At 46.4% G+C, this 24,571-nt stretch overlaps 1 protein-coding gene and 1 long non-coding RNA gene across 13 annotated transcripts in view; both read right to left on the bottom strand.

The window, feature by feature from the left end:
* The window catches only part of LOC118379207 (nidogen-1-like), a 167,622-nt gene that overhangs the window by 12,520 nt on the left and 130,531 nt on the right, over positions 1 to 24,571 (bottom strand). Inside the window, 5 exon segments of the mRNA XM_052497069.1 lie at positions 1,631 to 1,802; positions 4,541 to 4,667; positions 16,622 to 16,797; positions 17,178 to 17,399; positions 18,542 to 18,661. Of these exon segments, the coding sequence (XP_052353029.1) occupies positions 1,631 to 1,802; positions 4,541 to 4,667; positions 16,622 to 16,797; positions 17,178 to 17,399; positions 18,542 to 18,661 (817 nt within the window).
* On the bottom strand, positions 10,430 to 12,231 carry LOC127915940 (uncharacterized). 12 transcript variants are annotated; one of them, XR_008093014.1, is made up of 3 exons: positions 12,195 to 12,231; positions 11,296 to 11,375; positions 10,430 to 10,459 (listed from the first exon to the last, which is right to left on the bottom strand). It is a non-coding gene; the product is annotated as an uncharacterized LOC127915940 (long non-coding RNA). The 12 variants fall into 12 exon arrangements; XR_008093015.1 differs by lacking the exon at positions 11,296 to 11,375 and adding an exon at positions 11,501 to 11,580; XR_008093020.1 differs by lacking the exon at positions 10,430 to 10,459 and adding an exon at positions 10,701 to 10,730.

The following is a 24,571-nucleotide window of genomic DNA, read 5'->3' on the forward strand; positions in this document are numbered from 1 at the left end:
AGATCTACTAAGTGGAATGGATACTAGAGGAGGGGGACAGACTGGACCATAGATCTACTAAGTGGAATGGATACTAGAGGAGGGGAACAGACTGGACCATAGATCTACTAAGTGGAATGGATAGGGGTACTAGAGGAGGGGAACAGACTGGACCATAGATCTACTAAGTGGAATGGATACTAGAGGAGGGGAACAGACTGGACCATAGATCTACTAAGTGGAATGGATACTAGAGGAGGGGAACAGACTGGACCATAGATCTACTAAGTGGAATGGATAGGGGTACTAGAGGAGGGGAACAGACTGGACCATAGATCTACTAAGTGGAATGGATAGGGGTACTAGAGGAGGGGAACAGACTGGACCATAGATCTACTAAGTGGAATGGATACTAGAGGAGGGGAACAGACTGGACCATAGATCTACTAAGTGGAATGGATAGGGGTACTGGAGGAGGGGAACAGACTGGACCATAGATCTACTAAGTGGAATGGATAGGGGTACTAGAGGAGGGGAACAGACTGGACCATAGATCTACTAAGTGGAATGGATAGGGGTACTAGAGGAGGGGAACAGACTGGACCATAGATCTACTAAGTGGAATGGATAGGGGTACTAGAGGAGGGGAACAGACTGGACCATAGATCTACTAAGTGGAATGGATACTAGAGGAGGGGAACAGACTGGACCATAGATCTACTAAGTGGAATGGATAGGGGTACTAGAGGAGGGGAACAGACTGGACCATAGATCTACTAAGTGGAATGGATAGGGGTACTGGAGGAGGGGAACAGACTGGACCATAGATCTACTAAGTGGAATGGATAGGGGTACTAGAGGAGGGGGACAGACTGGACCATAGATCTACTAAGTGGAATGGATAGGGGTACTAGAGGAGGGGGACAGACTGGACCATAGATCTACTAAGTGGAATGGATAGGGGTACTAGAGGAGGGGGACAGACTGGACCATAGATCTACTAAGTGGAATGGATACTAGAGGAGGGGAACAGACTGGACCATAGATCTACTAAGTGGAATGGATAGGGGTACTAGAGGAGGGGAACAGACTGGACCATAGATCTACTAAGTGGAATGGATAGGGGTACTGGAGGAGGGGAACAGACTGGACCATAGATCTACTAAGTGGAATGGATACTAGAGGAGGGGAACAGACTGGACCATAGATCTACTAAGTGGAATGGATAGGGGTACTAGAGGAGGGGAACAGACTGGACCATAGATCTACTAAGTGGAATGGATAGGGGTACTAGAGGAGGGGAACAGACTGGACCATAGATCTACTAAGTAGAATGGATACTAGAGGAGGGGAACAGACTGGACCATAGATCTACTAAGTGGAATGGATAGGGGTACTAGAGGAGGGGAACAGACTGGACCATAGATCTACCAAGTGGAATGGATACTGGAGGAGGGGAACAGACTGGACCATAGATCTACCAAGTGGAATGGATATTGGAGGAGGGGGACAGACTGGGACCATTATTTGCCCCAGGCATTTCCAACACGCTATCCCAATGTGTTCATCAATGCCCCATTAGTAGCCAGAACTGATCTATGGCCAGTCTGTCCCTTCTCGAGGAGATGCACAGATCTACACGGTGACTCACCCATTGACAGGGTCAACGATGATGGCTCGGGGGTTGACCAAGTTTGTGTCGATGAGGACACGTCGCTTGGTCCCATCCAGAGAGGCCACCTCGATGCGGTCCTTCATAGAATCTGTCCAGAACAGGGTACGACCCAGATGGTCTATAGCGATCCCTTCTGGACTCTCCAGATCTAAGAGGAAGACATTAGTCAATAAAGCATACATAAACATGGAAATGTAGAAGGGAGCACAAAGTAGAACACTGACTCAACATACTAGAATACTGGCACCACACTCCAAAACATTAACTCAACATTCTAGAACACTTACACTCCACGCTAGACCACTGACACCACATTCTAGAACACTAACACCACATTCTAGAACACTGACAACACATTCTAGAACACTGATAACACAATCTAGAACACTGACTCAACATTCTAGAACACTGACTCAACATTCTAGAACACCGACTCAACATTCTAGAACACCTACTCAACATTCTAGAACACTGGCACCAGATTCTAGAACACTGGCACCACAATCTAGACCACTGACTAAACATTCTAGAACACTGACTCAACATTCTAGAACACTGACACCACATTCTAGAACACTGGCTCAACATTCTAGGATACTGGCAACACACTCTAAAACACTGACTCAACATTCTAGAACACTGACACCACATTCTAGAACACTGACACCACATTCTAGAACACTGACAACACATTCTAGAACACAATCTAGAACACTGACTCAACATTCTAGAACACTGACTCAACATTCTAGAACACTGACTCAACATTCTAGAACACCGACTCAACATTCTAGAACACCTACTCAACATTATAGAACACTGGCACAACATTCTAGAATACTGACTCAACATTCTAGAATACTGACTCAACATTCTAGAATACTGACTCAACATTCTAGAAAACTGACTCAACATTCTAGGTTACTGGCAACACACTCTAAAACACTGACTCAACATTCTAGAATACCGACTCAACATTCTAGAAAACTGACTCAACATTCTAGAACACTGACTCAACATTACAGAACACTTACACAACATTACAGAACACTTACGCAACATTCTAGAACACTGACTCAACATTACAGAACACTTACGCAACATTCTAGAACACTGGCACCAGATTCTAGAACACTGGCACCACAATCTAGACCACTGACTAAACATTCTAGAACACTGACTCAACATTCTAGAACACTGACTCAACATTCTAGAACACTGGCTCAACATTCTAGGATACTGGCAACACACTCTAAAACACTGACTCAACATTCTAGAACACTGACACCACATTCTAGAACACTGACACCACATTCTAGAACACTGACAACACATTCTAGAACACAATCTAGAACACTGACTCAACATTCTAGAACACTGACTCAACATTCTAGAACACTGACTCAACATTCTAGAACACCGACTCAACATTCTAGAACACCTACTCAACATTATAGAACACTGGCACCAGATTCTAGAACACTGGCACCACAATCTAGACCACTGACTCAACATTCTAGAACACTGACACCACATTCTAGAACACTGGCTCAACATTCTAGGATACTGGCAACACACTCTAAAACACTGACTCAACATTCTAGAATACTGACTCAACATTCTAGAAAACTGACTCAACATTCTAGAACACTGACTCAACATTACAGAACACTTACACAACATTACAGAACACTGACTCAACATTCTAGAACACTGACTCAACATTACAGAACACTTACGCAACATTCTAGAACACTGGCACCAGATTCTAGAACACTGGCACCACAATCTAGACCACTGACTAAACATTCTAGAACACTGACTCAACATTCTAGAACACTGACTCAACATTCTAGAACACTGGCTCAACATTCTAGGATACTGGCAACACACTCTAAAACACTGACTCAACATTCTAGAACACTGACACCACATTCTAGAACACTGACACCACATTCTAGAACACTGACAACACATTCTAGAACACAATCTAGAACACTGACTCAACATTCTAGAACACTGACTCAACATTCTAGAACACTGACTCAACATTCTAGAACACCGACTCAACATTCTAGAACACCTACTCAACATTATAGAACACTGGCACCAGATTCTAGAACACTGGCACCACAATCTAGACCACTGACTCAACATTCTAGAACACTGACACCACATTCTAGAACACTGGCTCAACATTCTAGGATACTGGCAACACACTCTAAAACACTGACTCAACATTCTAGAATACTGACTCAACATTCTAGAAAACTGACTCAACATTCTAGAACACTGACTCAACATTACAGAACACTTACACAACATTACAGAACACTGACTCAACATTCTAGAACACTGACTCAACATTACAGAACATTTACGCAACATTCTAGAACACTGACTCAACATTACAGAACACTGACTCAACATTCTAGAATACTGACTCAACATTCTAGAAAACTGACTCAACATTCTAGAATACTGACTCAACATTACAGAACACTTACGCAACATTCTAGAACACTGACTCAACATTACAGAACACTTACGCAACATTCTTGAACACTGACTCAACATTACAGAACACTGGCACCACACTCTAGAACACTGGCACCACACTCTAGAACACTGGCACCACACTCTAGAACACTGATGGCGGCAGGTTGCCCAGTGGTTAAGAGCGTTGGGCCAGTAACCGAAAGGATGCTGGTTTGATTCCCCGAGCCAAGTAGGGGACAAATCTGTCGATGTGTCCTTGAGCAAGGCACTTCATCCTAATTGCTCCTGTAAATTGCTCTGGATAAGAGCGTCTGCTATGATAAAAAAGTGAAATAATTTAGCAAACCAACAGAACAGAGGTGACCAACAGATGTACTGAACTCTGACCTGATCTGATGACAGGGATGGCTCCTCCTCCCTGCAGGTTGGCCTTGCTGATAGAGGGGGATGTGATGTCTGTCCAGTACACCATCTTCTCCACACAGTCATAGGCCACCCCGATGATCACCTTCTCCTGGGGTCAACGCACAGGTCAGAGGTCAGCTACCAGAATAGTAGTTTAGTTCATCGTCATCACGCTACAGATGGAAATGTGTTTTCTCTGTTGTCCAACTCTACAACCCCCTCAACAGCACGCACGCACACGCACACGCACACACACACACACACACACATACACTTCAAGCCAGCTGGTTGGGAGATCAGTGTAACAGAGAATGTTGTTAGGTATTAATCCACTGGTGGTGCAGCACCGATGTGAACCACTAGAGGGCAAATGTCAGCATGTGGTTGTAATATAGTGTGTGTGTGTGTGTGTGTGTGTGTGTGTGTGTGTGTGTGTGTGTGTGTGTGTGTGTGTGTGTGTGTGTGTGTGTGTGTGTGTGTGTGTGTGTGTGTGTGTGTGTGTGTGTGTGTGTGTGTGTGTGTGTGTGTGTGTGTGTGTGTGTGTGTGTGTGTGTGTGTGTGTGTGTGTGTGTGTGTGTGTGTGTGTGTGTGTGTGTGTGTGTGTGTGTGTGTGTGTGTGTGTGTGTCTGTGTGTGTGTGTGTGGTGTGTCTGTGTGTCTGTGTGTCTGTGTAATGCAGACCAGATCTCCACCAGACCTCCCCTCCAGATAGGAACTAGCTAACAGTCTACACAACAACCTGGCTCACTACCAGCGGTGGAACGGGCTGAGAGAAAACCGAGAGAGAACCCTGAACAACACAGGATCTGAAGGGCATTAATGCTTCGTCCCAGTTTCAACGACCACACATGTTACCGATGCTGTAAGGAATCGGTTGAGATTCTTAAGTACACCACAACAGCAATACTTTGAAACGAATGGTGGCCACTTGCCTTTACATTCATCAATACCAAGTCTTTTCAATTTATGAATATTTATTTCACCTACTCTTTTCCATTCAACTCAACGGCTTTTCTTTGAGTAAAACCATCGAGTTAGAAACCTTGGCAGCAGTGTGATCTTTATCTTCAGACCTCCTATTACAGCCCAGTTATTGACCTTTACTACATACAGTGGGGCAAAAAAGTATTTAGTCAGCCACCAATTGTGCAAGTTCTCCCACTTATAAATATGAGAGAGGCCTGTAAGTTTCATCATATGTACACTTCAACTATGACAGACAAAATTAGAAAAGAAAATCCAGAAAATCACATTGTAGGATTTTTAATGAATTTATTTGCAAATTATGGTGGAAAATAAGTATTTGGTCACCTACAAACAAGCAAGATTTCTGGCTCTCACAGACCTGTAACTTCTTCTTTAAGAGGCTCCTCGGTCCTTCACTCGTTACCTGTATTAATGGCACCTGTTTGAACTTGTTATCAGTGTAAAAGACACCTGTCCACAACCTCAAACAGTCACACTCCAAACTCCACTATGGCCAAGACCAAAGAGCTGTCAAAGGACACCAGAAACAAAATTGTAGACCTGCACCAGGCTGGGAAGACTGAATCTGCAATAGGTAAGCAGCTTGGTTTGAAGAAATCAACTGTGGGAGCAAGGGTAGCCTAGTGGTTAGAGAGTTGGACTAGTAACCGGAAGGTTGCAAGTTCAAACCCCCGAGCTGACAAGGTACAAATCTGTCGTTCTGCCCCTGAAGAGGCAGTTGACCCACTGTTCCTAGGCCGTCATTGAAAATAAGAATTTGTTCTTAACTGACTTGCCTGGTTAAATAAAGGTAAAATAAATAAAAAATAAATAAAAATTATTAGGAAATGGAAGACATACAAGACCACTGATAATCTCCCTCGATCTGGGGCTCCACGCAAGATCTCACCCCGTGGGGTCAAAATGATCACAAGAACGGTGAGCAAAAACCCCAGAACCACACGGGGGGACCTAGTGAATGACCTGCAAAGAACTGGGCCCAAAGTAACAAAGACTACCATCAGTAACACACTACGCCGCCAGGGACTCAAATCCTGCAGTGCCAGATGTGTCCCCCTGCTTAAGCCAGTACATGTCCAGGCCCGTCTGAAGTTTGCTAGAGAGCATTTGGATGATCCAGAAGAAGATTGGGAGAATGTCATATGGTCAGATGAAACCAAAATATAACTTTTTGGTAAAAACTCAACTCGTCGTGTTTGGAGGACAAAGAATGCTGAGTTGCATCTAAAGAACACCATACCTACTGTGAAGCATGGGGGTGGAAACATCATGCTTTGGGGCTGTTTTTCTGCAAAGGGACCAGGACGACTGATCCGTGTAAAGGAAAGAATGAATGTATCGTGAGATTTTGAGTGAAAACCTCCTTCCATCAGCAAGGGCATTAAAGATGAAACGTGGCTGGGTCTTTCAGCATGACAATTATCCCAAACACACCGCCCAGGCAATGAAGGAGTGGCTTCGTAAGAAGCATTTCAACGTCCTGGAGTGGCCTAGCCAGTCTCCAGATCTCAACCCCATAGAAAATCTTTGGAGAAAATAGAAAATCTTTGGAGGGAGTTGAAAGTCCGTGTTGTCCAGCAACAGCCCCAAAACATCACTGCTCTAGAGGAGATCTGCGTGGAGGAATGGGCCAAAATACCAGCAACAGTGTGTGAAAACCTTGTGAAGACTTACAGAAAACGTTTGACCTCTGTCATTGCCAACAAAGGGTATATAACAAAGTATTTTCCACCATAATTTGCAAATAAATTCATTAAAAATCCTACAATGTGATTTTCTGGATTTTTTTTCTCATTTTGGTTGTCATAGTTGAAGTGTACCTATGATGAAAATTACAGGCCTCTCTCATCTTTTTAAGTGGGAGAACTTGCACAATTGGTGGCTGACTAAATAATTTTTTGTTTTGCTCCAATGTATGTACATGGTGGGTGTGGCTCTTGAATGTTCCCCTATTCTCTAGGAATGACATGGTAACAGCTCGCTGGTCACCATAGCATCTCCCACCTGTAGCACACGCTCCAGCAGGTATATCTCTCTAGTCACCCCCAAAACCAATTCTTTCTTTGGCCGCCTCTCCTTCCAGTTCTCTGCTGCCAATGACTGGAACGAACTACAAAAATCTCTGAAACTGGAAACACTTATCTCCCTCACTAGCTTTAAGCACCAACTGTCAGAGCAGCTCACAGATTACTGCACCTGTACATAGCCCACCTATAATTTAGCCCAAACAACTACCTCTTTCCCAACTGTATTTCATTTATTTATTTATTTTGCTCCTTTGCACCCCATTATTTTTATTTCTACTTTGCACATTCTTCCATTGCAAAACTACCATTCCAGTGTTTTACTTGCTATATTGTATTTACTTTGCCACCATGGCCTTTTTTGCCTTTACCTCACTTCTCACCTCATTTGCTCACATTGTATATAGACTTGTTTATACTGTATTATTGACTGTATGTTTGTTTTACTCCACGTGTAACTCTGTGTCGTTGTATCTGTCGAACTGCTATGCTTTATCTTGGCCAGGTCGCAGCTGTAAATGAGAACTTGTTCTCAACTTGCCTACCTGGTTAAATAAAGGTGAAATAAAATAAATAAATAAAAACAGCAGAATGACCTGGTACCAGCAGGCAGAATGACTTGGTATCAGCAGAATGACTTGGTACCAGCAGGCAGAATGACTTGGTATCAGCAGAATGACTTGGTATCAGCAGAATGACTTGGTACCAGCAGGCAGAATGACTTGGTACCAGCAGAATGACTTGGTAACAGCAGAATGACTTGGTAACAGCAGGCAGAATGACTTGGTAACAGCAGAATGACTTGGTACCAGCAGAATGACTTGGTACCAGCAGAATGACTTGGTACCAGCAGGCAGAATGACTTGGTACCAGCAGAATGACTTGGTAACAGCAGAATGACTTGGTAACAGCAGGCAGAATGACTTGGTAACAGCAGAATGACTTGGTACCAGCAGAATGACTTGGTACCAGCAGAATGACTTGGTACCAGCAGGCAGAATGACTTGGTAACAGCAGGCAGAATAGAATGACTTGGTAACAGCAGAATGACTTGGTAACAGCAGGCATAATGACTTGGTAACAGCAGAATGACTTGGTACCAGCAGAATGACTTGGTACCAGCAGAATGACTTGGTAACAGCAGAATGACTTGGTACCAGCAGGCAGAATGACTTGGTAACAGCAGGCAGAATGACTTGGTACCAGCAGAATGACTTGGTACCAGCAGGCAGAATGACTTGGTACCAGCAGGCAGAATGACTTGGTACCAGCAGAATGACTTGGTACCAGCAGGCAGAATGACCTGGTACCAGCAGAATTACGTGTACCAGCAGGCAGAATGACCTGGTACCAGCAGAATTACGTGTACCAGCAGGCAGAATGACTTGGTACCAGCAGAATGACTTGGTACCAGCAGGCAGAATGACTTGGTACCAGCAGGCAGAATGACGTGGTACCAGCAGGCAGAATGACTTGGTACCAGCAGGCAGATTGACTTGGTAGCAGCAGGCAGAATGACTTGGTACCAGCAGAATGACCTGGTCCCAGCAGATTGACTTGGTAACAGCAGAATGACTTGGTACCAGCAGAATGACCTGGTCCCAGCAGAATGACCTGGTAACAGCAGGCAGAATGACCTGGTCCCAGCAGAATGACCTGGTCCCAGCAGAATGACCTGGTACCAGCAGGCAGAATGACTTGGTACCAGCAGGCAGAATGACTTGGTACCAGCAGAATGACTTGGTACCAGCAGGCAGAATGACTTGGTACCAGCAGAATGACATGGTACCAGCAGGCAGAATGACCTGGTACCAGCAGAATTACGTGTACCAGCAGGCAGAATGACTTGGTACCAGCAGAATGACTTGTACCAGCAGGCAGAATGACTTGGTACCAGCAGATTGACTTGGTAACAGCAGAATGACTTGGTAACAGCAGAATGACCTGGTACCAGCAGAATGACTTGGTACCAGCAGGCGGAATGACCTGGTACCAGCAGAATGACCTGGTACCAGCAGAATGACTTGGTACCAGCAGGCAGAATGACTTGGTACCAGCAGAATGACTTGGTACCAGCAGGCAGAATGACCTGGTACCAGCAGAATGACTTGTACCAGCAGGCAGAATGACTTGGTACCAGCAGAATGACTTGGTACCAGCAGGCAGAATGACTTGGTACCAGGCAGAATAGAATGACTTGGTACCAGCAGAATGACTTGGTACCAGCAGGCATAATGACTTGGTACCAGCAGAATGAGTACCAGCATAATGACTTGGTACCAGCAGAATGAGTAACAGCAGAATGACTTGGTACCAGCAGGCAGATTGACTTGGTACCCAGTAGGCAGAATGACTTGGTACCAGCAGGCAGAATGATGACCTGGTCCCAGCAGAATGACCTGGTACCAGCAGGCAGAATGACTTGGTACCAGCAGAATGACTTGGTACCAGCAGGCAGAATGACTTGGTACCAGCAGAATTGACTTGGTACCAGCAGAATGACTTGGTACCAGCAGAATGACCTGGTACCAGCAGAATGACCTGGTACCAGCAGGCAGAATGACTTGGTACCAGCAGGCAGAATGACTTGGTACCAGCAGAATGACTTGGTACCAGCAGAATGACCTGGTCCCAGCAGAATGACCTGGTCCCAGCAGAATGACTTGGTACCAGCAGAATGACCTGGTCCAGGCAGAATGACTTGGTACCAGCAGAATGACTTGGTACCAGCAGGCCAGCAGAATGACCTGGTCCCAGCAGAATGACTTGGTACCAGCAGAATGACCTGGTCCCAGCAGAATGACTTGGTACCAGCAGAATGACCTGGTACCAGCAGAATGACTTTAACAGCAGAACCAGCAGGCAGAATGACCTGGTACCAGCAGAATGACCTGGTACCAGCAGAATGACCTGGTCCCAGCAGAATGACCTGGTACCAGCAGGCAGAATGATTTGCTACCAGCAGCTGGTACCAGCAGGCAGAATGACCTGGTACCAGCATAATGACCTGGTACCAGCAGGTACCAGGCAGAATGATTTGGTACCAGCAGAATGTACCCAGCCTGGTACCAGCATAATGACTTGGTACCTGGCAGAATGACTTGGTACCAGCAGAATGATTTGGTACCAGCAGGCAGAATGACCTGGTACCAGCAGAATGACCTGGTACCAGCAGGCAGAATGATTTGGTACCCAGCAGAATGACCTGGTACCAGCATAATGACCTGGTACCAGCAGGCAGAATGATTTGGTACCAGCAGAATGACCTGGTACCAGCAGAATGACCTGGTACCAGCAGAATGACTTGGTACCAGCAGGCAGAATGACCTGGTACCAGCAGAATGACCTGGTACCAGCAGAATGACTTGGTACCAGCAGGCAGAATGACCTGGTACCAGCAGAATGACCTGGTACCAGCAGAATGACCTGGTACCAGCAGAATGACCTGGTACCAGCAGAATGACCTGGTACCAGCAGAATGACCTGGTACCAGCAGAATGACCTGGTACCAGCAGAATGACCTGGTACCAGCAGAATGACCTGGTACCAGCAGAATGACCTGGTACCAGCAGAATGACCTGGTACCAGCAGAATGACCTGGTACCAGCAGAATGACCTGGTACCAGCAGAATGACCTGGTACCAGCAGGCAGAATGATTTGGTACCAGCAGAATGACTGGTACCAGCAGAATGACCTGGTACCAGCAGGCAGAATGATTTGACTGACCTGGTACCAGCAGAATGACCTGGTACCAGCAGGCAGAATGACCTGGTACCAGCAGAATGACCTGGTACCAGCAGAATGACCTGGTACCAAGCAGATGATGACCTGGTACCAGCAGAATGACTTGGTACCAGCAGAATGACCTGGTACCAGCAGAATGACCTGGTACCAGCAGGCAGAATGACCTGGTACCAGCAGGCAGAATGACCTGGTACCAGCAGAATGACCTGGTACCAGCAGGCAGAATGACCTGGTACCAGCAGAATGACCTGGTACCAGCAGAATGACCTGGTACCAGCAGGCAGAATGACCTGGTACCAGCAGAATGACCTGGTACCAGCAGAATGACCTGGTACCAGCAGAATGACTTGGTACCAGCAGGCAGAATGACCTGGTACCAGCAGAATGACTTGGTACCAGCAGAATGACCTGGTACCAGCAGAATGACCTGGTACCAGCAGAATGACCTGGTACCAGCAGAATGACCTGGTACCAGCAGGCAGAATGACCTGGTACCAGCAGAATGACCTGGTACCAGCAGAATGACCTGGTACCAGCAGGCAGAATGACCTGGTACCAGCAGAATGACCTGGTACCAGCAGAATGACCTGGTACCAGCAGGCAGAATGACCTGGTACCAGCAGAATGACTTGGTACCAGCAGGCAGAATGACCTGGTACCAGCAGAATGACTTGGTACCAGCAGGCAGAATGACTTGGTACCAGCAGGCAGAATGACTTGGTACCAGCAGAATGACTTGGTAACAGCAGAATGACTTGGTACCAGCAGGCAGAATGACTTGGTACCAGCAGAATGACTTGGTACCAGCAGGCAGAATGACTTGGTACCAGCAGAATGACTTGGTACCAGCAGGCAGAATGACTTGGTACCAGCAGAATGACTTGGTACCAGCAGGCAGAATGACCTGGTACCAGCAGAATGATTTGGTACCAGCAGAATGACCTGGTACCAGCAGGCAGAATGACCTGGTACCAGCAGAATGACCTGGTACCAGCAGAATGACCTGGTACCAGCAGAATGACCTGGTACCAGCAGAATGACCTGGTACCAGCAGAATGACTTGGTACCAGCAGGCAGAATGACCTGGTACCAGCAGAATGACTTGGTACCAGCAGAATGACCTGGTACCAGCAGGCAGAATGACCTGGTACCAGCAGAATGACCTGGTACCAGCAGAATGACCTGGTACCAGCAGGCAGAATGACTTGGTACCAGCAGAATCAGACTAAACATAAACACTGTTGTGGAATTTTAAACAAATACTTAAATGTCCTAAACAAACTGTAACAATCCATAGCACCCGAATAAGGATTCCTAATGTCAAAGTAAACAGGAGATACGTCCCAAATTGCACCCTATTACCCTAATACTTAAATGTCCTAAACAAACTGTAACAATCCATAGCACCCGAATAAGGATTCCTAATGTCAAAGTAAACAGGAGATACGTCCCAAATTGCACCCTATTCCCTATACTGTACAGTGTACTACGTTTGACTAGAGCCCTATGGGTCGATAGTAGTGTACAGGGGAGAAGGATGCCATTGGGGAAACCGTTGAGCAACAGGAAATCCCACTGCTACAAATCACTTGTGACTTTATATCCTAAATAAGACAACTACAGTAACAATGCAGTCTCCCTGAACCCACTTCAACCACGTATTAACTTTCCCAAACAGCATCCACATGGTGTTTAACCTTATAACAAATTAAACGCAAACCAGACACAGTCTCAACCACCCACAGATATGACTGCCTTCACTAAAGAGTTAGTCACTGAGAGCAGAAGACGAAGCTTGGTTCCAGATCGGTTTGTGTTGTCTTGCCAACTGCTATGGTAACAATGACCAAAGGCAGCGCGAATGGATGGGGTACCAGGCTAGTGGTGCTGGTAGTCGGTAGACACAGAACAGGACATTCAGATAGGAGCAGGCCTGTCAATGACAACATCAACAACTTCTCCCCAGTAGATACAGAACAGGACATTCAGATAGGAGCAGGCCTGTCAATGACAACATCAACAACAACAACTTCTCCCTGGTAGATACAGAACAGGACATTCAGATAGGAGCAGGCCTGTCAACGACAACATCAACAACAACAACTTCTCCCCAGTAGATACAGAACAGGACATTCAGATAGGAGCAGGCCTGTCAACGACAACATCAACATCAACAACTTCTCCCTGGTAGATACAGAACAGGACATTCAGATAGGAGCAGGCCTGTCAACGACAACATCAACAACTTCTCCCCAGTAGATACAGAACAGGACATTCAGATAGGAGCAGGCCTGTCAACGACAACATCAACAACAACAACTTCTCCCCAGTAGATACAGAACAGGACATTCAGATAGGAGCAGGCCTGTCAACGACAACATCAACAACTTCTCCCCAGTAGATACAGAACAGGACATTCAGATAGGAGCAGGCCTGTCAACGACAACATCAACAACTTCTCCCCAGTAGATACAGAACAGGACATTCAGATAGGAGCAGGCCTGTCAACGACAACATCAACAACTTCTCCCCAGTAGATACAGAACAGGACATTCAGATAGGAGCAGGCCTGTCAATGACAACAACAACAACAACAACTTCTCCCCAGTAGATACAGAACAGGACATTCAGATAGGAGCAGGCCTGTCAATGACAACAACAACAACTTCTCCCTGGTAGATACAGAACAGGACATTCAGATAGGAGCAGGCCTGTCAACGACAACATCAACAACTTCTCCCCAGTAGATACAGAACAGGACATTCAGATAGGAGCAGGCCTGTCAACGACAACATCAACAACTTCTCCCCAGTAGATACAGAACAGGACATTCAGATAGGAGCAGGCCTGTCAATGACAACAACAACAACTTCTCCCCAGTAGACACAGAACAGGACATTCAGATAGGAGCAGGCCTGTCAATGACAACATCAACAACTTCTCCCTGGTAGATACAGAACAGGACATTCAGATAGGAGCAGGCCTGTCAACAACAACAACAACAACAACAACTTCTCCCCGGTAGATACAGAACAGGACATTCAGATAGGAGCAGGCCTGTCAATGACAACAACAACTTCTCCCCAGTAGATACAGAACAGGACATTCAGATAGGAGCAGGCCTGTCAACGACAACAACAACAACTTCTCCCTGGTAGATACAGAACAGGACATTCAGATAGGAGCAGGCCTGTCAACGACAACAACAACAACTTCTCCCTGGTAGATACAGAACAGGACATTCAGATAGGAGCAGGCCTGTCAACATCAACAACAACAACTTCTCCCTGGTAGATACAGAACAGGACATTCAGATAGGAGCAGGCCTGTCAACGACAACATCAACAACTTCTCCCCAGTAGATACAGAACAGGACATTCAGATAGGAGCAGGCCTGTCAACGACAACAACAACAACTTCTCCCTGGTAGATACAGAACAGGACATTCAGATAGGAGCAGGCCTGTCAACATCAACAACAACAACTTCTCCCTGGTAGATACAGAACAGGACATTCAGATAGGAGCAGGCCTGTCAACGACAACATCAACAACTTCTCCCTGGTAGATACAGAACAGGACATTCAGATAGGAGCAGGCCTGTCAACGACAACAACAACAACTTCTCCCCAGTAGATACAGAACAGGACATTCAGATAGGAGCAGGCCTGTCAACGACAACAACAACAACTTCTCCCCAGTAGATACAGAACAGGACATTCAGATAGGAGCAGGCCTGTCAACGACAACAACAACAACTTCTCCCTGGTAGATACAGAACAGGACATTCAGATAGGAGCAGGCCTGTCAACGACAACAACAACAACTTCTCCCTGGTAGATACAGAACAGGACATTCAGATAGGAGCAGGCCTGTCAACATCAACAACAACAACTTCTCCCCAGTAGATACAGAACAGGACATTCAGATAGGAGCAGGCCTGTCAACGACAACATCAACAACTTCTCCCTGGTAGATACAGAACAGGACATTCAGATAGGAGCAGGCCTGTCAACGACAACAACAACAACTTCTCCCTGGTAGATACAGAACAGGACATTCAGATAGGAGCAGGCCTGTCAACGACAACATCAACAACAACAACTTCTCCCTGGTAGATACAGAACAGGACATTCAGATAGGAGCAGGCCTGTCAACATCAACAACAACAACTTCTCCCTGGTAGATACAGAACAGGACATTCAGATAGGAGCAGGCCTGTCAACGACAACATCAACAACTTCTCCCTGGTAGATACAGAACAGGACATTCAGATAGGAGCAGGCCTGTCAACGACAACAACAACAACTTCTCCCTGGTAGATACAGAACAGGACATTCAGATAGGAGCAGGCCTGTCAACGACAACAACAACAACTTCTCCCTGGTAGATACAGAACAGGACATTCAGATAGGAGCAGGCCTGTCAACGACAACAACAACAACTTCTCCCTGGTAGATACAGAACAGGACATTCAGATAGGAGCAGGCCTGTCAACGTCAACAACAACAACAACAACTTCTCCCTGGTAGATACAGAACAGGACATTCAGATAGGAGCAGGCCTGTCAACGACAACAACAACAACTTCTCCCTGGTAGATACAGAACAGGACATTCAGATAGGAGCAGGCCTGTCAACGACAACATCAACAACAACAACTTCTCCCCAGTAGATACAGAACAGGACATTCAGATAGGAGCAGGCCTGTCAACGACAACATCAACAACAACAACTTCTCCCCGGTAGATACAGAACAGGACATTCAGATAGGAGCAGGCCTGTCAACGACAACATCAACATCAACAACTTCTCCCCAGTAGATACAGAACAGGACATTCAGATAGGAGCAGGCCTGTCAACGACAACATCAACAACAACAACTTCTCCCTGGTAGATACAGAACAGGACATTCAGATAGGAGCAGGCCTGTCAACGACAACATCAACAACAACAACTTCTCCCCAGTAGATACAGAACAGGACATTCAGATAGGAGCAGGCCTGTCAACGACAACAACAACAACTTCTCCCCGGTAGATACAGAACAGGACATTCAGATAGGAGCAGGCCTGTCAACGACAACATCAACAACAACAACTTCTCCCTGGTAGATACAGAACAGGACATTCAGATAGGAGCAGGCCTGTCAACGACAACAACAACAACTTCTCCCTGGTAGATACAGAACAGGACATTCAGATAGGAGCAGGCCTGTCAACGACAACAACAACAACTTCTCCCCAGTAGATACAGAACAGGACATTCAGACAGGAGCAGGCCTGTCAACGACAACAACGACAACTTCTCACCGGTAGATGCAGGACAGTCTTTGCCTCTGTCTTCTTCATGTTGTAGCCCTCCAACGGGACAAACTCGATGCGTCCACTCTGAGCAAAGAGCAGGTGTGTGCCGGGAGGTAGAGGGGAAACATCTGGCCTGGGAGTAGGGCCTACTGCGGGACGAACTGTTGGTCCTTGTTCTATACCTACAGTAGAGAGATGAATCAATCAACAGACATCTGTTCTATACTCTGTTTACTGAGTCTTAATTCATATGATTCACTAAGGGTGGTATTCTGACCTGAGTCTCTGTTTACTGAGTCTTAATTCATATGATTCACTAAGGGTGGTATTCTGACCTGAGTCTCTGTTTACTGAGTCTTAATTCATATGATTCACTAAGGGTGGTATTCTGACCTGAGTCTCTGTTTACTGAGTCTTAATTCATATGATTCATTAAGGGTGGTATTCTGACCTGAGTCTCTGTTTACTTTACGGAAATTTCCACTCAAGTCTCCCATTGTTTGAAGATATACACTAAAATTCAGTTGTCCTCTTAATCAGGTTGATGGAGAGTATAACTCACACAGTGGTCTGCCTCTGCCGGGCCCAGTGCGTGTTCCTGGGATCTCCAGTCCGTTACGGTCAACACACCAACAATGTCCGATGGAGCCGTGGCACTGGGAGGCCTCATAGGCTCCCTGGCCGTCACAGGTAGGCACGTACTGACCAGGCACCGGCTGGGGCCCGTACTCTGAAGAGCCTAGGAGACGGTCCCTGTGGGTCTCACACTGCGACTTCGTACGCTCTGGGAGGAGGGAAATGAACAATCAATCAAAGTTATTTATAAAAGCCCTTTTATATCAACAGTTGGGTTATTAGTTGGAAGGAGATACATAACAACAAGGACTTAAAGTTGACGTCTTCCTAGATGGGTATATAGAATCCCCTCTGAGAGAAAGACATTAATAATCACTATAGTACATACTGTGTTGTCAGAGCTTTATAGATTCATTATGGAAGTGTATAACTGGTGTAGCTACTGTAGGGAGTTACTGTTACAAGCTTTAATCCGGTTGGCTTTGATTCAGCTCATTCCACTCTCAATATTGTTTATCCTCATATTATCCTTGTTTGAGCCCTGTTTTAATTATCTCCCTTCCCTCTCCCTCCATCTCTCTCTCCCCCCCCCCCCCAGCTCTCTCTCTCTCCCCCTCCATCTCTCTCTCTCTCTCTCTCTCTCTCTCTCTCTCCTCTCTCTCTCTCTCTCTCTCTCTCTCTCTCTCTCTCTCTCTCTCTCTCTCTCTCTCTCTCTCTCTCTCTCTCTCTCTCTCTCTCTCTCTCTCTCTCTCTCTCTCTCTCTCTCTCTCTCTCTCTCTCTCTCTCTCTCTCTCTCTCTCTCTCTTCAAAGCAGGAATGTGTTTTCTTTTCCAAGAATGATGCTGGATAATGATAGGAATGTACTTTGGGAAAAGAGAGAGAGAGAGGAGAGATAGAGGAGAGACAGGAGAGAGAGAGAGAGAGAGAGAGAGAGACAGATTGTGTGTCTCGTTTTTTCAAAGTATCCACTGTAGTCAAAGTGAAGTGTATTTATTACTAAGAAAGTTGCAGCAGGCAGCTATGAGCCAGTGACCCCTGGGCTACAGCTGAACATCAGTGGCTGGTGATGCAGTAGGTCTGGGTCTGTTTTAATGGGTTTGTTATCTACTCATCCCTCTGTGGGAACAGTAAAGGCTATGTTGGGGGAGGAAGAAGGGGGAAGAAGGGAGTGTTGCTTTGGAACATTACCCCATTACTGTTCAAGCCCTTCTGTAAACATTCTGTAATGGATAAGGGTCATGTTTTAACTGAAAGGGTCAGAATATAGTGAAAACGTTTCGCGACTTCGGAGCAAGTCAGGTCTTTAACTGACAGACAACCATGATGTTCTTCCATTCCACAGAGACGTACCTGAGGAGCAGTAGAAGCCGTCACCGTAGTAACCTGGCCTGCACTGGCAGGTAAAGGACCCCTGGGTGTTATAACACACAGCCTTCTGGTGGCACCTGGCAGACTGGCACTCATCGATATCTACAGGGGACGAGAAGGCTTTATTTCAAATAAGGTGACATTACATGTTATCAAAGGCAGCACACGCAATAGTTATCCTTTGACACAATAAAATGTAGTTCATACAAGTTTAAAACACATATTTCCTGGACTGGAGAGACGGAAGGTGGGAGGGAGGGAGGGAGGGAGGTAGGAGGGAGGGAGGGAGGTAGAAGGGATGGAGGGAGGTAGGAGGGATGGAGGGAGGTAGGAGGGATGTAGGAGGGAGGGAGGTGGGAGGGAGGGAGGTAGGAGGGAGGGAGGGAGGGAGGGAGGGAGGGAGGGAGGGAGGGAGGGAGGGGGAGGTAGGTAGGTAGGTTGGTAGGTAGGTAGGTAGGCAGGTAGGTAGCAGGTAGGTTGGTAGGCAGGCAGGCAGGCAGGCAGGCAGGCAGGCAGGCAGGCAGGCAGGCAGGCAGGCAGGCAGGCAGGCAGGCAGGCAGGCAGGCAGGCAGGCAGGCAGGTAGGCAGGCAGGCAGGCAGGCAGGCAGGTAGGTTGGCAGGTTGGCAGGTAGGTAGGTAGGTAGGCAGGTAGGTAGGTAGGTGGGAGGGAGGGAGGGAGGTAGGAGGGAGGGAGGGAGGGAGGTAGGAGGGAGGGAGGTAGGAGGGAGGGAGGGAGGTAGGAGGGATGGAGGGAGGGAGGTAGGGGGGAGAGAGGGAGGTAGGAGGGATGGAGGGAGGTAGGTGGGAGAGAGGGAGGTAGGTGGGAGAGAGGGAGGTAGGAGGGAGAGAATAGGGAACCCACTCTGTGAAGGAAATAAATGACCAAGAGGACAGGCATAAAGATGAAGTCCACGGTTTGAATGGTGTCAGGTAGTTTTATATTGTATTCATTTGAACTTAACAATATGAAATGGGGTATTAAGATTTAGTATTTGACTATATAATACAGGCTTTGATTTTCCCATTTATATTTCGAGGCTTGCACGTTAGCAAGTTAGCACGTGCGGCGCACCGATTGGTGGCACCTCATTTTTTTGTTTACCTGTTCTTGGGCAAATTTAGTTGCCGCTCATGTTGCGTGTCTTTTAGGTCCCAGTTGTTGTTGCTAGTCAACTTTCAGTGGAACTCCCACGAGCGTCTTTCAGAATCCCGCCTAAAACACCACCTGTTTCGTTTGGTTGTGGTCAGTGGCTCTTTGTTAGTTCCCCATTCTGTTTGAGTGACATTATTTGGTTGGACTTGGAGGGAAAGACAAGATGAGGATGCAGCCAAACAACATCAACAAGAACGTGCCTGTAATCCATGGCTTCTGGTTTGGAAATGTACGTACGGTCACTGTCGGGAGGATGTCATCGATGAACTTATTGATGAAGCCGGTGACTGAGGTGGTAAACTCCTCAATGTCATTGGATGAATCCCGGAACAGATTCCAGTCTGTACTAGCAAAACAGTCCTGCAGTTTAGCATCCACGTCATCTGACCACTTCCGTATTGAGTGAGTCACTGGTACTTCCTGCTTTAGTTTTTGCTTGTAAGCAGGAATCAGGAGGATAGAATTATGGTCAGATTTGCCAAATGTAGGGCGAGGGAGAGCTTTGTGCATCTCTGTGTGGAGTAAAGGTGATCTAGAGCTTTGTGCATCTCTGTGTGGAGAAAAGGTGATCTAGAGCTTTGTGCATCTCTGTGTGGAGAAAAGGTGATCTAGAGCTTTGTGCATCTCTGTGTGGAGAAAAGGTGATCTAGAGCTTTGTGCATCTCTGTGTGGAGAAAAGGTGATCTAGAGCTTTGTGCATCTCTGTGTGGAGAAAAGTTGATCTAGAGTTTTTTTCCTCTGGTTCCACATGTGACATGCTGGTAGAAATGAGGTAAAACAGATTTAAGTTTCCCTGCAATAAAGTCCCCGGCCACTAGGAGCACCGCTTCTGGATGAGCATTTTCTTGTTTGGTTATGACCTTACACAGCTCATTGAGTGGAGTCTTAGCGCCAGCATCGGTTTGTGGTGGTAAATAGACAGCTACGACAGCTCGGAATAATATAGATGAGAACTATAGTGTGGTCTACAGCTTATCATGAGGTACTCTACCTCAGACGAGTAATACCTTGAGACTTCTTTAATATTAGACATCGTGCACCAGCAGTTATTGACAAATAGACACACTCCTCCACACCTCCAGAAATAGTTGCTCTGTCCTGCCGGTGCACGGAGAAGCCAGATCTAAATAATAGTTTAGCCACGTCTCAGTGAAACATAAAATATTATAGTTTTTAATGTCCCGTTGGTAGGAGAGTCTTAATCGTAGATCGTACAGTTTTGTTTTCCAATGGCTGCACGTTGGCCGATTATACGGAGGGTAGTGGTGGTCAATTCTTACACCCTCCTCCCCCCTTTTCTCCTTCTTTTGTTCACACGGATGACAGGGATTTTTTTTGTAGCATTTGCTGGAAAACCTTTGACATGAAATTTGAACTTTGGTCTTGATTACACTAAAAACAGAAGTCAAAAGTTTTAGAAGAATTTCACCAGGGCCTTAACAATACTGGGAGATGTGATTTTCCTAATGAGCGTTTTGGACATCATGTCAGAGGTCCTTTAGAGCTGTCTGAGAGAGACACCTTAAACAAACAAAAAATATTAAAAAATATATATAAAATATATTTAAAATAATATATATTTACCCCAAAATATATGAGGGATTGGAAGTGATGCAGACAATTACATTGATGGGAGCAACAATCTATCTGCAATATTAAAGCTGATCAACCCCCCCAAAAAAAGTTTAAAAGAATTAAGAATTTATAACAAAAGAAACCCAGATATTTTATTTATTTAAATAAGTATTCAGACCCTTTGCTATGAGACTCGAAATTGAGCTCAGGCGCATCCTGTTTCCATTGATCATCCTTGAGATGTTTCTGCAAATTGATTGGAGTCCAACTGTGGTAAATTCAATTGATTGGACATGATTTGGAAAGGGACATGACAGTCCACCAATCAGGTCTTTATGGTAGAGTGGCCAGACAGAAGACACTCCTCAGTAAAAGGCACATGACAGTCCACCAATCAGGTCTTTATGGTAGAGTGGCCAGACAGAAGACACTCCTCAGTAAAAGGCACATGACAGTCCACCAATCAGGTCTTTATGGTAGAGTGGCCAGACAGAAGACACTCCTCAGTAAAAGGCACATGACAGTCCACCAATCAGGTCTTTATGGTAGAGTGGCCAGACAGAAGCCACTCCTCAGTAAAAGGCACATGACAGTCCACCAATCAGGTCTTTATGGTAGAGTGGCCAGACAGAAGCCACTCCTCAGTAAAAGGCACATGACAGTCCACCAATCAGGCCTTTATGGTAGAGTGGCCAGACAGAAGACACTCCTCAGTAAAAGGCACATGACAGTCCACCAATCAGGCCTTTATGGTAGAGTGGCCAGACAGAAGACACTCCTCAGTAAAAGGCACATGACAGTCCACCAATCAGGCCTTTATGGTAGAGTGGCCAGACAGAAGACACTCCTCAGTAAAAGGCACATGACAGTCCACCAATCAGGTCTTTATGGTAGAGTGGCCAGACGGAAGCCACTCCTCAGTAAAAGGCACATGACAGTCCACCAATCAGGTCTTTATGGTAGAGTGGCCAGACAGAAGCCACTCCTCAGTAAAAGGCACATGACAGTCCACCAATCAGGTCTTTATGGTAGAGTGGCCAGACAGAAGACACTCCTCAGTAAAAGGCACATGACAGTCCACCTATCAGGTCTTTATGGTAGAGTGGCCAGACAGAAGACACTCCTCAGTAAAAGGCACATGACAGTCCACCAATCAGGTCTTTATGATAGAGTGGCCAGACAGAAGACACTCCTCAGTAAAAGGCACATGACAGTCCACCAATCAGGTCTTTATGATAGAGTGGCCAGACAGAAGCCACTCCTCAGTAAAAGGCACATGACAGTCCACCAATCAGGTCTTTATGGTAGAGTGGCCAGACAGAAGCCACTCCTCAGTAAAAGGCACATGACAGTCCACCAATCAGGTCTTTATGGTAGAGTGGCCAGACAGAAGCCACTCCTCAGTAAAAGGCACATGACAGTCCACCAATCAGGTCTTTATGGTAGAGTGGCCAGACAGAAGCCACTCCTCAGTAAAAGGCACATGACAGTCCACCAATCAGGTCTTTATGGTAGAGTGGCCAGACAGAAGCCACTCCTCAGTAAAAGGCACATGACAGTCCACCAATCAGGTCTTTATGGTAGAGTGGCCAGACAGAAGCCACTCCTCAGTAAAAGGCACAAAATGTGGAAATAGTGAAGAGGTCTGAATACTTTACGAAAGCACTGTGTGTGTGTGTGTGTGTGTGTGTGTGTGTGTGTGTGTGTGTGTGTGTGTGTGTGTGTGTGTGTGTGTGTGTGTGTGTGTGTGTGTGTGTGTGTGTGTGTGTACTGTACCTGATAGATATTGGGGGTATCCTGGGATGTGGATGTTATTGCTGTGAGAGTGAGTTAGCTAGCATGTTCTGATTGCCATGATCACATTAACTCCCTGCTAATTCAGTTACTTCAATGACAACAGATGAGTCATTCATCAACATACTCTTGTCCTGCACATCTAATGTGCTTCCTTGTGTCTGTCGTGAATAAACACCAATCAACTGGGACCGCTGGCTGGCCAGTCAGAATAAACACCAATCAACTGGGACCTCTGGCTGGACAGTCAGAATAAACACCAATCAACTGGGACCCCTGGCTGGCCAGTCAGAATAAACACCAATCAACTCTGGTCAGTCAGAATAAACACCAATCAACTGGGACCTCTGGCTGGCCAGTCAGAATAAACACCAATCAACTGGGACCGCTGGCTGGCCAGTCAGAATAAACACCAATCAACTGGGACCCCTGGCTGGACAGTCAGAATAAACACCAATCAACTGGGACCTCTGGCTGGACAGTCAGAATAAACACCAATCAACTGGGACCTCTGGCTGGACACTCAGAATAAACACCAATCAACTGGGACCGCTGGCTGGCCAGTCAGAATAAACACCAATCAACTGGGACCCCTGGCCAGTCAGAATAAACACCAATCAACTGGGACCTCTGGCTGGCCAGTCAGAATAAACACCAATCAACTGGGACCCCTGGCCAGTCAGAATAAACACCAATCAACTGGGACCCCTGGCTGGCCAGTCAGAATAAACACCAATCAACTGGGACCGCTGGCCAGTCAGAATAAACACCAATCAACTGGGACCGCTGGCTGGCCAGTCAGAATAAACACCAATCAACTGGGACCTCTGGCTGGCCAGTCAGAATAAACACCAATCAACTGGGACCTCTGGCTGGCCAGTCAGAATAAACACCAATCAACTGGGACCTCTGGCTGGCCAGTCAGAATAAACACCAATCAACTGGGACCCCTGGCTGGCCAGTCAGAATAAACACCAATCAACTGGGACCCCTGGCTGGACAGTCAGAATAAACACCAATCAACTGGGACCCCTGGCTGGCCAGTCAGAATAAACACCAATCAACTGGGACCGCTGGCTGGCCAGTCAGAATAAACACCAATCAACTGGGACCCCTGGCTGGCCAGTCAGAATAAACACCAATCAACTGGGACCGCTGGCCAGTCAGAATAAACACCAATCAACTGGGACCGCTGGCCAGTCAGAATAAACACCAATCAACTGGGACCCCTGGCTGGACAGTCAGAATAAACACCAATCAACTGGGACCCTGGCTGGACAGTCAGAATAAACACCAATCAACTGGGACCTCTGGCTGGACAGTCAGAATAAACACCAATCAACTGGGACCTCTGGCTGGCCAGTCAGAATAAACACCAATCAACTGGGACCCCTGGCTGGCCAGTCAGAATAAACACCAATCAACTGGGACCTCTGGCTGGCCAGTCAGAATAAACACCAATCAACTGGGACCTCTGGCTGGCCAGTCAG

This window comes from Oncorhynchus keta, chromosome 3 (assembly GCF_023373465.1).
Source record: "Oncorhynchus keta strain PuntledgeMale-10-30-2019 chromosome 3, Oket_V2, whole genome shotgun sequence".
NCBI classification, from domain to species: Eukaryota; Metazoa; Chordata; class Actinopteri; order Salmoniformes; family Salmonidae; genus Oncorhynchus; species Oncorhynchus keta.